We start from the raw sequence: 20162 nt of genomic DNA on the forward strand, positions 1-20162 counted from the left end.
AACATGTAGAGGTTATGCAGAAATACTTCAATTTTTAAATGAACCATCAACAAGAATGATGCATAAACAAAAGATTACATAAGGTAAACAAGAGAAAGCTGCTCCCATTAGTTAATGGCACAAAGACCAAGAACAGAGTTTTCCGGATGTAGACAAGAGTTGCAGTGGATATAATGGGAAGAACACTTTTTATGCAATCTGTAGTAATTACTTGGTACCTGCTATTTATGAAGGTTATGAAAGGAGTTGGAGTCCTCTTGAAAAGTGTATTAGCTTAGTATTCAATATTTAATATTTCTTGTATAATATGAGCTCCTATTTACCTATTTTACAGAAGTATCTAGCCATCTGCAAGCGTAATCAAAAGGTTTATCATGTACTACACTATCTTATTATTTTTTTCAAACAACAAGAAGTTTTTGTTCTTAGAAGGAATGAAAATTAACTTTAAAATGAAGGTAAGCAAGAGGTCAACAGTCATCCAATGTCACTAGTAGCTGCCAAAAGGATTCAGATAATTGCTTGACACAATATAAGCCAGTAGCCCTGAGAAACAGAGTATATGAATAAGTGCTTGGGGCAGAGAACAGCCTTCATCAGGCTGTCCTTGTAGGTGCCAGTCCTCATCAGGTGCTATCTTGTGCTGACTCTTCAGATGAACCTGAAGAGTAGCTTTGGCTAGTGAACTAGAAGTTGCCTTCACCCCATTCAATGAGACCAACACGCTTTCAATGATTGTATATTTTAATTTTCATAAATTATCAGAAAATTCGAAACAAATATCCGAGTGATACATGTGAATGTACACCCAACAAATGATTTGCCAATGAATTATTTGAATTGGACAGACACTTGAGGAAAATGACTGTGTGGAGATGGAGTGTGAGATTAGAACTAAAAGTATTGCTCCAGAGATCCAATATGGACCCAACAGGTTGAATACAAACATGGAAATTTGGTGTGAACATAGGTCATTTGTCCCTTCCACCCTGTGCTGCAATTTAATAAGTTCACAGTTGATCTATTTGTTTTTGAATTCCACATTCCCATAAGCTTTTATTTGTTTGCTTACCAAGAATCTATCGACCTTCACATTAAAAATATTCATCACCCTGCCTCCACTGCCTTCTGAGGCAGAGAGTTTTAAAGATAAACAGGTTACTGAGTCAAAAAGGATGTCCTGTAAAATGTCAACTCCTAATTTGAAAACAGCTCCTCATTACTAGATTCACCCATATAAGAATAACCATCTTTTGTATGTCAAACTTGTCCACACCATCCAGAATCTTATAAGCTGCAATCAAATCATCTTTCCCAGACTCTCCAATTTTTTCTCACAAAACAACCTGTTCATTGAAGGTGTCAATTGAGGAAAATGCCTCTGAGACACCTCAAATGCAATTACACCCTTCCTTAAGCTGGGAGATAAAAAACTGTGCACAGTATTCGAAATCTCTCAAATTATGAAGTTCTATGATGTCTAGCTAACAGTTCACAATGCTTTTAAGTTACCATTACTGTGTTTCCTGTCACTCATTCAATTTTGTATTCACATTATTAATGTCTATTTATTCCATCAGTGATAACTGGATTAAAAACTTACACATTTGCAATCTTCACCCTCACTTTCTTGAATGTCTTTGGATGCATCACATTCAGTTGCAGTGCCTTCTCAACTTTTATTACCAACAACTTATCTAACACTTTCTCTTTAAAAACTTTAAACCATCCTCGTGACAGAGTTTCTTCTTCCATTACCATGACCGGGATAAAACCCATCTCCTTGGCTAAGATAGTTTTAAAGCATTCATTTGAAACCTCATCCATGCCCATTATCTCTATTTGTAAATTCTCTTTTTGTGTCCAATCAGCCTTACTACTCTTTATGCCACTCTTATTATTTAGGATCCCCTTTATGTTCACTGCAAGCCTTTTCTTATAATTTCTCTAATGTGCTTTTGCACCATCCCTCTGAGCCTTCTGTATTCCTTTCGGTTCTTAGTTATATTTCCAATATGGCATCTTTAATAAACACATTATTGTGACTGGACCCATGGCCAGGTGAATCTCATTGACCGTGAGCTTCTTGACTGGGATTGTTAATCTGGGCCAATCAGGGTAGCGAATGTCACAGATTCATGACCCTTTTACAGAAATAATTTCTCCTCAGCTTGATTTTAAATTATCCTAAAGTTATGACTTTTCGATCTGGATTTCAAATATAAGGATGCATCTTTTCAATGTCAAATTTGTCAATCTCTTTAGCATCTTATATACCTCAATTGCATCTCTTCTTCTATACTGCAGAAAATATAGCCTAAACTGCTCAATCTCTTTTCAGAAGACAAATCCCTCATCTCTGGAATCAATCTAGTGAACCTCCTCTGAACTATCTCCAATACAACCATAATCTTTCTCAAGTAAGGGGATCAAAATTGTATGCAATACTTCAGCAGTCTTATTAATGCCTTGCAGAGCTGCCCTTCTTTATTCCTTTAACAATAAATGCCAGTATTGACCTATTAAGCCAGAATGAACTGCATGTTATTGCATTTTAGATTCTGTCACAACTCATTGGGATGCAGAAAAATCAAACCCTGCTATTCCTGGAGGTGTTATATAAGTTCAGTTTTCAAAATAAAATATGCAATATATCCCTGTTTACCTGTTTTCAAGACCTAGGGAGACAGAAAATATGTGTGGTTTCCATATTTAATAAAAATTACTCTTTATTACAAGTCGTCACTATAGCTAAACAGCTGTGAACCATCAGCATATTAATACTCTAATCCCCTTTTTAAACTCCCTTTTGCTAGCTAACACAGGACGCATAAGGACGTTGATTATGGAAGGAGGGAAAAATTGGAAAAGTAGTTCAGTAGTTCCTGCTCACAAGGGCTGCTGTGATGATTGTTATGATTCTTGTGCTCGTCAGAACATTATTTCTCAGTCAGCTTCTGGATGCTTTGACTGCTTTGCAAGAGGTACAGGGTAGCGAGTTCACTTATAAAATGGTTTTGACTTATCAATTAAAAGTCACATCATTCACTAACTGAAGGAAAGATAGATTATTTTCTTCAAGCTTAAATTGGCTGTTTCTGCAGAAAACAAAAAGAGCTCTTGAGCTGTTTGCAGTCTGATAGTTTCTTTGCATCTTGTTCACAGCCTGAGAACCAATGACATGATTATTGGCAGGCAAAGGACCTTTGTCACAAATAACTGGTCCTTAGTCATGGACTTCTTCTAACCAACTAAATCTCCTTATAGACACAACCCTTCAGCTTGAGCTTGTCTACAAAATGCAAGCCAATTCCTGGTTCACAAACAGCTGTATAAATGACACTTGAAATGAGTACGAGGTTGCTTGCTTTCAAGTGTGCAGTAATCCTGCAGCCATCCTTAGCATTTGAAAAACAGTTCTTTTCTCATTTTAATGCCTAGTTAAAAATAAGATAAAAAGTAAAATGACATGGTCTTAACAATTTAAACTAATTTACGAGTCTCCCTCTTCAATCCAAGTCACTTGAATGAGAATGACAAATACTGAGAAACGTAGATCTCCAAACATAAATCTGCACAGAAACTGAATTTATTTTTCTCCACCTTTGAGAAACAATGATGAGTTTGCTTCAATGAATTGCATATTAAAAAGAAAATAGAACACGGATGTATGACGCAACAGGACTTGCAATGTTTTTGTGCTGCCTTACCAACTGATAAAGGCTTGATATCATAACTTACAATTGTTATGAACTATTAAATGTATCATATTATTTAGATTAATGCAAAATAACTTGAAATTTCATAACACTCCATCTGTTAGAGTTCTCTATTATTATACAAAGAATTTATTTGTATTCATCAAGCTTAACACACAATAAGTCAAATCACAATTTGTTTGGGAATTGGTCTTGTTTTATTCATTTAATTTATCCCTTTTTCAATATTTAATATGCATTTTGTAAACATTTAATTTTCATACCAGGTAGGAAGGTGTTAAATTATCTCAGTGGATAAATTGTGTTACATTCACCTTGGTAACAAGAATTGTGCACTGAAGGCACGTGGCCAAGTTGCCATGGATCCCTGAATCCTGTGCCATTTATCTCTTGGTCTTATGGCCCAAAGGAGAGAGCTAGTAAGCTTCTCTGTATGGAGGACAGTTTACTTTTGGAATATGAAAAGACCAAAAATTAGAAAGCTGTAAGATAGTGTCAAAGCAGTTCATTTTAAAAGGAAAGCAAAAAAATCTAGATGGAGAAGTATGACCTGATGGAAACAGTTTTGTCTTCCTCTTAGCTGAAGCAATAATCCAAAGTAATAAATAAACAGGGCAATAAAGACAACATATTTTTGATACAACACGTTTATGAATTGGGTGCCATCAGGCAGTTTTCCCTGTAAGACAGGGCGGAGAAAAGCCTCCTCTCTAGGAAGCAGAAATTGATATGAATGTTTTTCTTCAGATAACAGTTGAAAGAGAAAGGTTACTTGTTTTAGCTAAGAAAAAATCAATAGAAATAAAAAAGCTTTCATTTCACACTCACAATGCTTATCAGCACAATCCATACATACAGATTAAGGATTAGTGAACTATACATCAAATTTGGATAAATATTCGATTCACTGCTTGTTATATTTAATACACATTTTGTGAACAAGTGCATTTTAGCTGTATTTATTCATGACCTTCCATTGCAAGGTGGTGGTGTAGTGAGAATGTCACTGGGCTATTATTCCAGGAACAATCAAGCTTCAGTTAGCTCAGTTGGTTGGATGGTTGATTTGCATTGCCGGGTAACACCTACAGTGTAGGTTGAATTCCTGCGACAGCTGAGGTTATCATGAAGGACTCTTCTTGTCAACCTCTCCTCTCATCTGAGGCATGGTGACCCTCAGGTTAAAGCATCACCAGTTGTCTTTCTCTCTCTCTCTAATGAGAGAGCAGACTTGGGAATGTGGGACTTTAATCCAGGAGTATCGGAAAATATCATCAAACCCCATCATTGAGCTGGGGAAATTTCAGATCAATTCATAAAATCTGGAGCTGATAGCGAATCTCAGTATTTGGTGATAATGAAACAAATGATTATTGTAAAAATAAAAATGCCCCACAAAGGAAAGGAAATCTACCATCCTTACCTAGTCTGGTTGCTAAACATGTGACTCGAGACTTAAAGTAGCTCCTTGCTGTCCTCTAAAATAGTCTGGAAACCCATTTAGATCAAGGGCAATTGGTGATATGCCTGATCAGCAGTATCCATATCCCAAGGGAGAATAATTTTAATAAAAGACCAGCTGAATGCAAAGACTGAGATGAGCAATTAGAGAAGGGCAATACACTGCTCACATTTATTGAAGAATAAAGCCTGGAAATTACTGTCAACATTGAGGTTTACCTCTTTTTAAGTCCAACAGTAAGAAAAGAATTCTGTCGGTAAATGATTCAATTCTGTTAATATTGACTGGTTAGTGATGAAATTGATGGGAACGCATCTCAGCCTTTGCAACTCACAATCCTTTCTGTCAATATAGTTTAAATCTTGAAACTGAGCCAGTATCTGTTACCATTACCAAAGTAAGTCTCTAAGAAACAACTTATTCTCTCAAAAGTTTGTTCTGTATATAGATAATGGTAGACATTGCATTCTCTCATGCCCTGGCACTGAATTGACTATGAAATATGAAAATCAGTAGAACAAAATGAGAGTGCTAGTGGTGTAGCTCTCTCATCATTGGAAGAAGTCTTTAAGGTTGGAAAACTGTAAGTGTCATTAAATTATTTCAGTGAGGTGTAGGGAATGCTGAATGACTAGAGAAATTGAAGTTTTAGTTAAGAAGAAGAAGAAGAAGAAGAAGAAGAAGAAGAAAGTATATGCTAGGTGTAGGCAGCAGGGATCGACTGAATTTCCAGAAGTTTATAAAGGCAGTAGGGGTGTATATAAGAGAGAAATCAAGAAGGCAAAAAAGGGAAATGAGATAGCTTTGGCAAACAGGGTTAAGAAGAATCCAAAGGGATTCTACAAATATATTTAGCACAAAAGAGTAAGTACGGAGATAATATTGCCCCATGAAGATCAGCAAGACTTCTCATGTTTAAAAGCACAGAAGATGAGGGAGTATTTTGCATCAGTGTTTACTGTGGAGAAGGATAGGACCTTAATAATGGTTTTCTTTCAAATACTGACTTGGGATGTCAATGTTCAACTGAGAGGGCAGATAGGTTCTTGTTTGAATTTCTGAACAGCAAGAGGGATCCTCTGACAATACAGCACTTGAGTATAGTTATGATAATTCAATTATCCTGGATTATATGTTGGGCATGGTCTCCCCACAGCCCAACATAAATGTTGGATGTGTACCTGCATTGGGTTGACCAACTTGCCCCACTTTAATTCTTTTATTGTGCTTTTCTGTATTAAGAGGTAATTCTGGTCTCCTTCCTATCACAATTTGGGGCGGTAAGGTGGCTCAGTGGTTAGCACAACTGCCTCACAGCACCTGGGTCCCACGTTTGATTAAAGCCTTGGGTGACTGTCTGTGTGGAGTTTGCACATTCTCCCCATGTCTGCATGGGTTTCCTCTGGGTGTTCCGGTTTCCTCCCACAATCCAAAGATGTGCAGGTTAGGTGAATTATCCGTGCTAAATTCCCCATAGTTTTAGGTGCATTAGTCAGGGATAAATGTCAGGGAATGGGTCTGGGTGGGTTGCTCTTCAGAGGGTCGGTATGGACTTGTTGGGCCAAAGGGCCTGCTTCCACACTGTGGGGAATCTAATCTAAAAAAAAATTCTGGTCTCCTTTCTATCGGAAGATGTTGTGAAACTTGAAAGGGTGCAGAAAAGATTTACGAGGATATTGCCAGGGTTGGAGAATTTGAGCTAAAGGGAGAGGCTGAACAGGCTGCGGCTGTTTTCCCTGGAGTGTCAGAGGCTGAGGGGTGACCTTATAAAGGTTTACAAAATTATGAGGGGCATGGATAGGATAAATAGACAAAGTCTTTTCCCTGGGATTGGAGAGTCCAGAATGAGAGGGCATAGATTTAGAGAGAGTGGGGAAAGATAAAGAAGAGACCTAAGGGGCAACCTTTTCACACAGAGGGTGTGTTGGAGGCTGGTACAATTGCAACATTTAAGAGGCATTTGGATGGGTATATGAATAGGAAGGATTTGGAGGGATATGGGCTGGGTGCTGGCAGGTGGGACTAGATTGAGTTGGATATCTGGTCAGCATGGGCAGGTTGGACCAAAGGGTCCATTTCCATACTGTACATCTCTATGACTCTATGACCTCTGTTCCTGAGGCATCCTTAGGGGCAAACTTGTTGGGTCTAGGCCTCTCCTAACTGCCTATGAAATTTGAATGGTAGTGAGATAAGGCCCTTACGTAATAGCAACTGCCTAATTAGGGCCCTCAATTGGTCCATAGATGGGTGACCAATGCAACACCTCTCCTGCTGCTTATAAAATCACAGGCCTCCCTCCAATTCTATTTTGATTTAGTCCCTACCCTCCCCTTCACTGTTTTGATCACACAGCATTGCCCTTTGATGTGAAGGGCAGTGTTTGTCACTGGCCACCCGGGTGTTTTCCTATCTTCCTGGTGGTGGAATTTGAATAAAGATTCGTGCACTTTGTGTCTTCCACTGTGTCTCACCCCTGCACACACACACCATGGGTGCTGGGGAAAAAATAAGCACTACCGCACTTAGGTGGTAGTGTGGGGTTAAAAGAAAAAGAAAAAAAATAGAAAGGAAAAAAAGGAAAAGAAAAAAAAAATAATAAAAAAAGAAAAAAAAATCACAGGCCTGCCCTTTGATGTGAAGGGCAGTGTTTGTCACTGGCCACCCGGGTGTTTTCCTATCTTCCTGGTGGTGGAATTTGAATAAAGATTCGTGCACTTTGTGTCTTTCACTGTGTCTCACACCTACACACACACACACCATGGGTGCTGGGGATAAAATAAGCACTACTGCACTTAGGTGGTAGTGTGGGGGTTAAATAAAAAAAAAAGGAGGAATGTTTTGATGTGAAGGGCAGTGTTTGTCACTAAAAAAAATTAAAAAAAAAATCACAGGCCTCCTTTTTGCAATGTAAGTCTCTAACTTTAACCCCACTGTTTCCCATCAATAGTATTATGCTGAAGCCTAAATTCAAATTTTGATTTTGTGTGGACACTTAATGCTGCCCTGTTACAGCATTGCATCATAACATTCACTTCAAATCCTAGCCTTTAATTTTCCAGCTTGTGAAAATAAGCGAGAATTTTCAAGAACTGAACATTGTTGAGGCCAGTCACATTATTGCATCTTCAACTGATTGCATTTCTCACACACTTTGTTGAATCTCAAACTTCACCTCCAATTATCACCAAGTCAATGATTTCCACCTCTGCAGTATAGTCCTTCCTTGTCCTTATCTCCCCAAAATGATACTTTCATCTATAGCATGATCAGACCAAATTTTTTGACTTCAAACTGAGAAAGACCCAAATTGCTCAACGCTCCACTGTCTCTTTCTTGTGCTATTTCACTTTTGCATTACTCCTGTTTCCATTTAATTGGTTTCTAACCCCTGAATTCAATTATTTTTGAATCCTTGCTCTCAGTTGTAAATCAAGTTATAACTTAAATACTCCTTAATTTCTGCTACCTACTTCAGTACCACTGTCCTAATTGATGTGAATCCCTTTTGGATCTTCAGTCTTCTGTGCATTAATCCTTCTGCTTTACCATCAGTGGCACAACTCTGGACTCTATTCATGAACCATACAACTTTTCCCACCTTTGTCAAAACGTTCTGCAAAATGTACTTTTTAAAAATTGAGATCATGTTTTTCAGCCACCATCCCGAGTTATTTTTCAGGTTTTGTTTATCACTGCTTCTACGTAGCAAGTAGAACATAGAACAATACAGCACAGAAGAGGCCCTTCAAGCCCTCGATATTGTGCTGACCTATGAACTATTCTCAGCTCATCCCCCTACATTATCCCATCATCATCCATGCTTATCCAAGGATTGTTTAAATCTCCCTAATGTGGCTGAGTTGACGATATTAGCAGGTAGGGCATTCCACGCCCTTACCACTCTCTGTGTAAAGAACATGCCTCTGATATTTTTCTTAAATCTATACCCCTCAATTTGTAGTTATGCCCCCTTGTACAAGCTGACGTCATCATCCTCGGAAAAAAACTTTCACTGTCTACCCTATCTATTCCTCTGATCATGTTGTATGTCTCTATCAAATCCCCTCTTAGCCTTCTTCTTGCCAATGAGAACAGGTTCAAGTATCTTAGCCTTTTCTCATAGGACCTTCCCTCCAGACCAGGCAACATCCTGGTAAATCTCCTCTGCACCTTTTCCAATGCTTCCACATCTTTCCCGAAATATGGTGACCAGGACTGTACACAATAGTCCAAGTGTGGCCACACCAGCGTTTTGTATAGTTGCAGCTTTGGAATGTTTGTTACTTTAAAAATGCTATGCAAGTGTAAGTTGTTGTTGACACAAGGTCACCACAAAGTGCATTATTCAGTCATACCTGTGTCTTTGCATTTGAATTCTAAATGAGAGTCACACATTCTTGTGCTTCTTTCACAGTTGCTTTCATCACTGCCATCTTCACAGTCCCAATCCCCATCGCAATGCCATCGTTGTGGAACACAGTTGCCATCTAAATAGCACTGAAATTGTTTTCTGTGACAACCACCAGGTGACCTTGTGGCTGTAAGGAGAATACAAACAATGTACTTACATTTAATGCAATTATTTGAGAAAAGTAAATATGATAAGGCTATAAGAATTATATTAATTGTTGTTTCTTCAAAACTTTTACCTCAATATTTCATATTTTATCAAATTTCTCCAGTACTCTTAGCATTTGTGCTTTCATTCCAAATATAAGATTTGACTGTGCCAATGTTCTGATTAATACTGGAGTACGATATCAAAATGTAATGCTTCAGCAGAGATTCATTAGCGTAGGAGTGGGAATATTAATTCAAACAGAGCATTAGAAACCACAAGTGTTAATTGAAACAGGAGTGCTCACTATTTACAGATAAACTTTTCGCAGATAGGACTAATTCAAGAAACCAGAGGAATACATTACTGTTAAAGCATATTTTCAAAATAACTATTCTGAATTTGACAAAGCATGATAAAACAGACTAAATTATGATTATACAACTCAAGGACCTTAGTAATGGAGAAGTTAATAATTGTTAAGTTGTTTTATTTAGAGTTAAAGGGCACATCTTTTTTCATATGTTTTTTGTTAGTAACCAAAAGATTGCTTTGTCAAACTGATTCAATGAAACCTGCAGAAGCATGGACCATGATTAATTTGAGACTCAGGCAGAATTATGATGGATTAACTAGCCCCCAACATCAATGGCTGAGCAGAACAAGAAACTAATTAAGCAGGACTGAAAATCTTGTAAAAAGAGATGTCTTACTCTATGCGAATGTGCTAACCTTCTAAATTATAACAAATCATTCATGCATGAAAGTGTATGAAGTCAATTCATTTGTATACCACACGTATAGCCATCCCTCTCCATAGAACTGAAAATAAAGTATCAATCCTGCAAAGCTCCGTCAATGGTTTCACCTATGAGTTTCCTCACAGCCACAACTATGTTCTTTTCTATTGTGGAACTCCCTGAAATATCTAACTGCAAACTTTAAATGATTGATTTAACTTAGTGACCATGTGTCATTTCATCACTTAGCTGGTTAGGAAATCAGTGAAAATGCTGAGCATGAAACATGATTTATTTAATATTTTTAAATATTATTTTAAATCAGCTTCCATTTTAGTTGAAATGATTGAGCTATACACTAACTATATACATACTATAAAGTTAATTATTTCAGAATCAGCATTTGCAGTAAAAATATTTCATTAACAAGTATTTAAATATGTTATCAAGTACTATTTATTAATGTTGTTAATATTCAAAGAAGAAAAGTTCAAGAGCTTCAAATCTAATACCAAGTATATGTTCAACTGGCTGCCCAAACATTGCGAATCTGCAAACTATCACAGAACTATTGATTTTAACAGACATGAAAATTGAATGCTTTCTACGTGGTTGACCAATTTTCAAAAGCAATTCTTTAAAGAAATGAAAAATCTACATCAATATTTCTAAGGCAATGCACAAATACCCCCTCAAGGAAGATAAAACCCATTTTGATTATCAATGAGATACAATAAAGTGTTTCCATGCTTACCAAAATAAAAATAAAATCAGATATATATTCTGTGCAGTTTAGGAGATAGAATATAGTAATATATGTGTAGTTAACTAACAGCTATGTAAAAGTCTCCTTCTGGGATTTTATTCAAAGACAGGGTGGCCCAGAGCCATATCGCCAGCCCGCCAGGTAAAACTTGTTGAATTATAAACTAGAAACGGGAGATGAGCTCCCTTGCCCATTGCAGATCACTCCTCGAGATTTGAGTCCAGCTAACATATCACCCCCACACCTTCTCATGTTAACTTTGGCACCCAATCTCCTATCCCCCACACTTTTGGGCTGCAATGATTGGAACGATGTTGGCCAGATTGATCTCATTAAGTATGCATCCTTGTTTGGGGCTAATGTGGGCCAATCAAGGGGTCCTAGCTGACAGATATAAAAAGGAGTCTTCACTGGCCACCCGGGTGTTTTCCTATCTTCCTGGTGGTGGAATTTGAATAAAGATTCGTGCACTTTGTGTCTTTCACTGTGTCTCACAACTGCACACACACACATCATGGGAAAAAATAAAATAAACAGGTGATTCTACCCTCCCCTTCACTGTTTTTGATCACTCAGCACTGCCCTTTGATGTGAAGGGCAGTGTTTGTCACTGGCCACCCGGGTGTTTTCCTATCTTCCTGGTGGTGGAAAAAAAAAATAATAAACAACAGTTTTACCCTCCCCTTCACTGTTTTTGATCATCAAGCACTGCCCTTTGAAAAAAAGAAAAGAAAAGAAAAAAAAAGGAGTCTTCACTGGCCACCCGGGTGTTTTCCTATCTTCCTGTTGGTGGAATTTGAATAAAGATTCATGCACTTTGTGTCTTTCACTGTGTCTCACAACTGCACACACACAAACACCATGGGAAAAAATAAAATAAACAGGGGATTCTACCCTCCCCTTCACTGTTTTTGATCACACAGCACTGCCCTTTGAAAAAAAGAAAAGAAAAGAAAAGAAAAAGGAGTCTTCACTGGTCACCCGGGTGTTTTCCTATCTTCCTGGTGGTGGAATTTGAATAAAGATTCATGCAGTTTGTTTCTTTCACTGTGTCTCACACCTGCACACACACACACCATGGGTGCTGGGGAAAAAATAAGCACTACCGCACTTAGGTGGTAGTGTGGGGGTTAAATTAAAAAAATATAACCAGGAAAAAAAATATAAACAGGAGTCCATAGGGAAAAAATAAGCACTACCATGATTAGGCTGTAGTGTGGGGGGTGTTAAAAAAAAAGAAAAAATAAAGAAAGAGAAAAAAAAGAAAATAAAAAGGAGTCTCAAGAGATTGTCTTCACTCTAAAGTCTGAGCTGAGCTAGCTGGTCAGAGTCCACGTATTGTGCACGTGAAAATAAAGGGTAACTTGGTGACAGACTCTGTGGAGTTATTTCATGGGCTTACCAGCCTCATATCCACAAAAATCTGGAAATCTTCACATTGAGGATCAACCCTAATGCACTCTCCTCATGCATTTGCTGTAGTCCTCGCTGTTGCCCCGTGTCCAGTGGAACTGCCAACACAAGAGAATTGCCAGCTACCTAATTGTTGGCGGGGTGAAGTGGGGAAGCTATCTCTAATTATTAACAAACCAATGGTCGCACAATGTCTGTAGGGCAGACTGCTACATGGTGTTGGGGGGAAGAGGGTGGAGGCAGGAGACCTTGTATTAACATTCAGCCATAACTCATCATGAATCTGATAGAATCATGATTTGTATCATTACATGTATTAGCAAGTATTTATAATTTCTTCTCTTCTGAGCAATCTCTCTACATTTTGATTGGTGGACAGCATTCACTTGTATTTGATTATCTTCAAATATAACATAGCATTATAGCAAATGGCATTCAAAATGATGACTAACATTGGGTGAAAGGATCATTTGAATCATGAATCCAACTTTTTGTAACACAATAAACAGAATCTGCATAATTCTGAAATTATGTGAATATCAAAAAAGACTTTTAACAATATTCAAATCTGAATAGCTAGAGACAAACTTTCTTCTGTTGTCTACTCTGACATGAAGCTTACGCATATGCCCCTTTTGTAAAAACATTTAAAGTTAAATAGGCAGTGAATATCTGTTTATCTACTCTTTTGGGCATATTATATATCTCACAATCCTGTCCCTTCCCAGTCTTCGTAATGAATTAGAAATAGGAGCTAAGTATATCTTTAACTTTGTAAACTCTAATATGGCAACACCTATATTGGTGCCATGAGATCATAGATTTACATATATTTCTGGAGTGAACTAAGTTTTCGTTTAAATCAAAAAGTCACAAACACTTAGATCACTCACAGAGCATCTTGCAAATAGGCTTGTCACTTTGGTTCTAATATAATGATATTAATGAGGCCATGGTTATCAATATTGCCCATGTTCGTCTTTCGCTAGTATACACATATAAAGTGCTGTCCAATAGTCTTGGGTGGACGATGGGGGTGGTTTAAGTGGGAAGTACATGACCATGCTTGTATAACAATGATTGTTTTTGCATTCTTTTGATTCTGCCCCAAGATATTACAGCTTTGGAAAATCTACAATGCTAGTTACTTAGCACACAATACCTTGTTCTGTACAATTGGCGTGGGTTTCATCGCTAAAATCACCACAGTCATTGTCTCCATCACAGATCCAATGCTCCGGAACACACCGGCCATTGTTACATTTGAACTGAGTGTTGGTACAGGAAGGAGAACAACCCACCTCATCACTGCCATCTCCACAGTCATCATCTGTAACACAAGCAACATTATGAGAAACACTAGTACACCAAGTTTTCAATCATAGGCCACAGATGGTTAACAAAAGTGCCCAATGAGTATTACTACTGAAGGTCAAGCGGAACAGCAGTTATAGAATCATAGAATCCTTACAGTGTGGAAGCAGACCATTTGGCCCATTGAGTCCATACCATTCCTCCAAAGAACATCACACTCAGACCCACCCCACCACCCTATCTCTGCAACTGAGCCTTGTCCATGATTAATTCACCCATTCCGCACATCCCTGGACATGTGGGCCTGTCTACCTTAGATACACATCTTTGAATTGTGGGAGGAAACTCAGGAACCCAGAGAAATGTACAAACTGCATACAGACAATCGCCCGAGTGTAGAATACTAATCAGGTCCCTAGGGCTATGAGGCAGCAATGCTCACCCCTAAGCCATTATGCTGCCTGAGTATAGGAGTTATAGGATTATTGCACATTTATTATGAGATTTGAATAAAATCTCTTCTTGCTTCAGGATTCTGACCCATCTAAGGCATATGTTCAACATGTGCCCACAATCCTTCTGTACTTTGTCCAACTGATTTTTTTTTTTTGCAATTCTGGCATGCAGGCTCTTTGATGTTGGAGGGCATTACAGCCTACCTTGATCATATCCTTGCATGATGTTTGAACACGTGCACTAATTAGAAGTAATTCCCTATGGCAGGAGATTATTGAGTTGAATTCTACCATAGCAATGTTGCCATTGGCAAGATGAGCTAACTCAGTACAGATGAGGGCCCAAACGTATGATCTTCTGGCTATATTTCCACATCATCTTTGATGGTATAAAACATCAAAATAATTGACAACAATATTAAACAGAGCCTTAGGGGATCCAGCATTTTGCAGTAAATATCATTTTACTTGTAAATGTATGCTGCTGACTGTGTGACGTTGCACCATTAATCCACTGAATGTTACAATTAGATTAGCTTGGACTTAAAATCTGTTACTTTTAACTCTCATATTACTATTAGATATTCGTGAAATCAAAGGAGAAATCAGAGGCAAAACAGAGTGAGTAGTCTACTAAAACCATGTGCATTTTATTATTTTAATGGACAGACAAGATCGTAGGACTTTGTAAAATTTCACGATGAGCTAAAAAATGTGTTGCTGGAAAAGCGCACAGGTCAGGCAGCATCCAAGGAGCAGGAGAATCGACGTTTCGGGCATATGCCCTTCTTCAGGAATGAGGAAGGTGTGCCAAGCAAGCTAAGATAAAAGGTAGGGAGGAGGGACTTGGGGGAGGAGCGTTGGGAATGCGATAGGTGGAAGGAGGTTAAGGTGAGGGTGATAGGATGGAGAGGGGGTGGGGGAGGAGAGGTCGGGAAGAAGATTGCAGGTCAAGAAGGCGGTGCTGAGTCTGAGGGTTGGGACTGAGATAAGGTAGGGGGAGGGGAAATGAGGAAGCTGGAGAAATCTGCATTCATCCCTTGTGGTTGGAGGGTTCCTAGGCGGAAGATGAGGCTCTCATTTTCACGATGTCAGGTTCTGTTTTCAGTTTATGAGAAAAATTAACAAAAAGAAGCTGAATCACTATTAGAGTCTACACTTGAAGAGGTACATGAATACCAGTGGTAAAATGAGCACTGAATTTGAGATCAACCCAGAGATATGGGATGACAGCAAAGTGGGGTTAAATTGGATAAATTTTTCAAAGAGTTGCCACAGTCACGTTGGCTGAAATAGTCTCCTGCTTAGCTGTGTGATTCTCCTTCTGATTTGCATGATGATATTGTGTGATCATGGCATTTAAAATGTCTGGAACCTTTATGAACTTTGTTGGAAATTTCAAGTAAAATTTTTAAAATGCCTTTCATCATGGAATTGCATAGATTCCACAATTCCGTTCATTCCAACTACACCCTTTGTAATTTTAAAGATGATTAGCATTCCTTTGCCCTTGGTATTCTACTTTCCTTCCAAGAAATATATCCAACCCATTAAGTCTTTCTGTAGTAATATTCTTTCAGTTCCAGTAACATCCTCCTAAATCTTCAATAATTCCTGCAGTGCTTTAATATTCTTTTTGTTGTATGTAAAACAGAACTTCACACAGTTCTCCAAATGCGGTCTGATTAACGTTTCAAATGAAGCTAACATTAGCTCCCTGCTTTAGAATTCCAGTGATGCAATGAAACTTTATCTATTTCAACATCTAGAAACAGTGACAGGAGAAAGCCAACAGCATCTCTAGCTTGCTCTGTAATTCATCAGGTCAGGGCTGATTTGTATACAAATTCATTTACTTGATTTTGATTGATATCCCTTGATACATTAATCTTAAAAAAAGACTGTGATCAAATTTGAACATTTAAAGCATTCTCAAACTTTAGGAAGATAGAATTCGAGATCTCTACTCCCCTTCGTGTGAAAAACTCCTTCCTGGTCTCACTCTCGTAAATGGCAAAGCTTTGAATCTAAGACACTTTCCCATCACTGTTGTTTCACCTATTAGGGGAAATAGTTTGTCTGTATCTACCCTACCAGAACTTTTTTATCATTTTAAATGTGCCAAATTAAATCAATCCACTATCTTCTGAATTCAATAGAATATAAGATAAATCTATGCAAGGTGTCCTCTATAGTTAAACCTTTCAGTCTCGGTATCTAAATTATATTAAATCAAAATAATTGGAAATTATATTTTTAAATTTACTAATACCACTCCCTAGCCGAGAGATTATGGATAGTTCTTGAGATCTACTTTCCGGATTTTGTGCTGTATTGCTCCTACAAGACAAAATGTAAAAACACTACTTTTAAATTTAAAAAAAACTGATAAAAGTGAATGCAAGCTTTCCAATTCACTCTGAAATCAATGTAAAGAAAGAATAGAGATATTGTATAAAATATTATTCTCGACAAGCCAGTTCTGTCTTGCATGACTGTATTACCTGAATCACAACGCCATTTAATTGTAATGCACCTTCCGTTATTACAAGTGAACTGAGTTAGTGGAGTGCAGGTTGGAAATGCTGTTAAGAGAAAAAAAATTATGAAGACAACTTGATGTGCCATAAACTGTTATATAATACAAAACAGTTGAAAATGTAATCAGTTGTTATAATTCCCAAAATAATTTAATTGTTTCCTATCCATTTCTTTTTTTCTGGTTTCCTATAAATTCTTTCCCTATCATTAATTTCCAGAATCAGTTTGTTCATTGTCACACAAGCTTAGAAGTAGCTGACATCTGAAGTACATAATGACAGCAAAAACTTGCATTTCTAGTTTGTTCAACATAATAAAATGTCAACTTATGCTTAATTGGAGCATTATGAAAAAGAACGTCTTTCAGCTAATTAGATTTAAGGGTAGATGTCCAAAACCTTTGTCAAAGAGGTCAACTGTACATGATGTTATCATGAGAAAAGAAGGTTGAGTAACAGACAGGTTTAGAGAGGGAACTCAGAGACACAGCTTTGGCAGCTGAAGACACAGCTATCAAAGGCAAAACAATTAAAATTAGGGACGCTCAAGTGAACAAAATTAGAGAAGTGTAAATATTTAAAGTTGGTTACAAAGCTTGAAGTGATTACAGAGATAGGGAAAAGTGAGGCCATAGCAGGGATTTAAACCCAAACATTTTGAATTTAAAATTCAAATATTAAAATCAAGACTTTGCTTATCTGAGAGCTAATGCAAGAGGCCTGAATTAAAATTCTACTGCTTGAGAAATGTGTAAATCATCCCTGTGCCATTCCCACAGACACCTGAGAATCACTGGCCCAAGGCTATCCAAAGTGGAGGAGGAACATGCGGGAAGGCATTGAGCACCTCGAGGGTTGCTGTTGGGAAAAACCAGAAGCCAGGTGAAACCATCAAAAGGAGAGTGCGCCACACCAATGGCCCATCTACCCCTTCCCGTGACCACCTTAAGTCCCATGTGTAACAGAGACTGCAGTAGCCGCATTGGTCTATACAACTACCTATTGACTCAACCTGAGAGTGGAAGAGAGTGACCCTCATCTGAGAAGGACCACCAATGATGATCATCATCATCCCTGAACATGTTGATTAGAAAATGTCTAGGCCAATGAGTAGGAGTGAGAATGAACATGTCTTGGTGCATGTTAGGACTGCAAATCAGATTTAAAGTGGGTAGAATGTGATAAAAGTGGACCTTTCTCAGTTGTGTGGAAATATAATTGAGATATACATTGAGAGTTTTGGCTGTGGGAATCACTAAAAACACCATCATCGCAGATAAAGAAATGTTAATGTTAACATTAGGAATATGATTACAAAAACAAGTTTACAGCTTCTAGTACACTTATAATGAGCTTCCATTACAGGTTGTAGGCCAAAATATTCTTACTGCTTTTCAAAATGTGCAATGTAACTTTGTAATTTTTAACCTAATCTTATTGATTAGCTTCAATAAATAATATTAAACCATATCTGTTACAACAAATTTCAGTTTGGCATTCATCACCTTTGATTCCTTTCTGAACCATTCTTTTTGACAGAGGAAGAAGAACTGACAAAGTGTAATCTAACAACAAGAAATATTACTTCCAACCAATGGACCATACACAATCAAAATAACCATAGACTACCCACATGTATCACTGCACAAAATGACAACGAGAATGTTTCAGTGCACGGCCAATGAAAGACAAATAACAACATAAATTAGAGCATCTAAGTACAACTTTATAAACATCTGTTAGCACTTTCCATTGTACAAATTGTTCATGTTTGGATTTTTCATTATTATTTTGTAATGTCAATATGTAATCTAAAAATTACAAAATCAATAAATTCATAAGTTATTCATAACACACAATTTTTGAAAGGAACAAATTTGATGCGACCAACCCTGGCTGAAAACAGTTGAAATGTTGCATTTGTGAAATTTAGGAGATGCCAGATCAACAAAGCTCTCTGAGGCAGGTTCATGTACCCCTGGACTTGGGCATAAAAAGATTAACAAACATTCAGGAAGAAAGATGTTTCAGTAGAGAGGGAACAGACACCACGTGCTGACTTGTTTTAAGTATCTCTTGCCAAAATTGAACTGTCAATCTGAAGGATAAACAAAAACAGAAATTGCTGGGAAAACTCAGCAGGTCTGGCAGCTCTGTGGAGAGAAAGTAGGGTTAATGTTTCAGGTCCAATGACCATTCTTCAGAATCTGAAGGCCCATTTGGAAGTCACAACCTGAAAGTTCTTATAGGAGAATTCTGAATCAATGCCACAGACATCAAGTAAACAAGATAATTGCCCTATCTCCCATTACAGAGTAACTGTTCCATGAAGAAATGTCAGTACCAACAGCTATCACAGGGAACTGGATGTATATCTGAAAACAGGGGTCTGGACAATCCATGAGTTTTTTCCTTTTCTGACTTCACATGTTACTTAGTCAAGTTTTAAGATCTGATATGTGGTAAGTTTCTTGCATTTGTTTGCATGCATTAGAGGTGTCAAGTATGTTTTGTTTTGGCATTACTGGTAGTTGGATATGCTTGTACTTTTAACCCTTTTGTTCATAATTGCTTGAGTGAGGTTTAGAAATATAACAAATTCTTTACTTGGAAACTGAAGAAATCTGGCTGGCTTATCTCTTACTCGCTGAAAATGTGTTGCTGGAAAAGTGCAGCAGGTCAGGCAGCATCCAAGGAGCAGGAGAATCGACGTTTCGGGCATGAGCCCTTCTTCAGGAAGAAGGGCTGAAGAAGGGCTCATGCCAGAAACGTCGATTCTCCTGCTCCTTGGATGCTGCCTGACCTGCTGCACTTTTCTAGCAACACATTTTCAGCTCTGATCTCCAGCATCTGCAGTCCTCACTTTCTCCTGGCTTATCTCGTACAGCAAGTTATACATAGTGAAGTATTTATTTATTAGATTGACAACTCAACTTCACTTTTAAACTCAAACTATGATATCACCAGATCAGGGTGTAGTTGAAAGATGAGTCAGTTCAGCCCCTCTTGACTTCGGAGGTAACTATCCAAATTTCTTGTAAGTAACAACACACAAGTAACAAAGCTTTGGGATGTGACTTGACTGGTATGGCATCATATCAATGGTTCAGAACCACCATTACTTCTAAAATGTGACTTTTTTAAGGAGGACTGCTACAGAGACAAAATAACTGCAGATGTAACACCTGTCTT

At 37.8% G+C, this 20162-nt stretch overlaps 1 protein-coding gene across 1 annotated transcript in view; it reads right to left on the bottom strand.

Moving 5' to 3' along the window:
* Positions 1-20162, bottom strand: part of LOC122551725 (low-density lipoprotein receptor-related protein 1-like) — a 1910187-nt gene that overhangs the window by 766768 nt on the left and 1123257 nt on the right. Inside the window, exons 19-21 of the mRNA XM_043694091.2 lie at positions 16935-17015; positions 13824-13991; positions 9540-9722 (exon numbers count right to left, since the gene is read on the bottom strand). Of these exons, the coding sequence (XP_043550026.2) occupies positions 9540-9722; positions 13824-13991; positions 16935-17015 (432 nt within the window). The remainder of the gene's footprint in view (positions 1-9539; positions 9723-13823; positions 13992-16934; positions 17016-20162) is intronic.

This window comes from Chiloscyllium plagiosum, unplaced genomic scaffold, assembly GCF_037043375.1.
Source record: "Chiloscyllium plagiosum isolate Xiang-an unplaced genomic scaffold, Cpla_swu_hap1 HiC_scaffold_7, whole genome shotgun sequence".
In the NCBI taxonomy this organism is placed as follows: Eukaryota; Metazoa; Chordata; class Chondrichthyes; order Orectolobiformes; family Hemiscylliidae; genus Chiloscyllium; species Chiloscyllium plagiosum.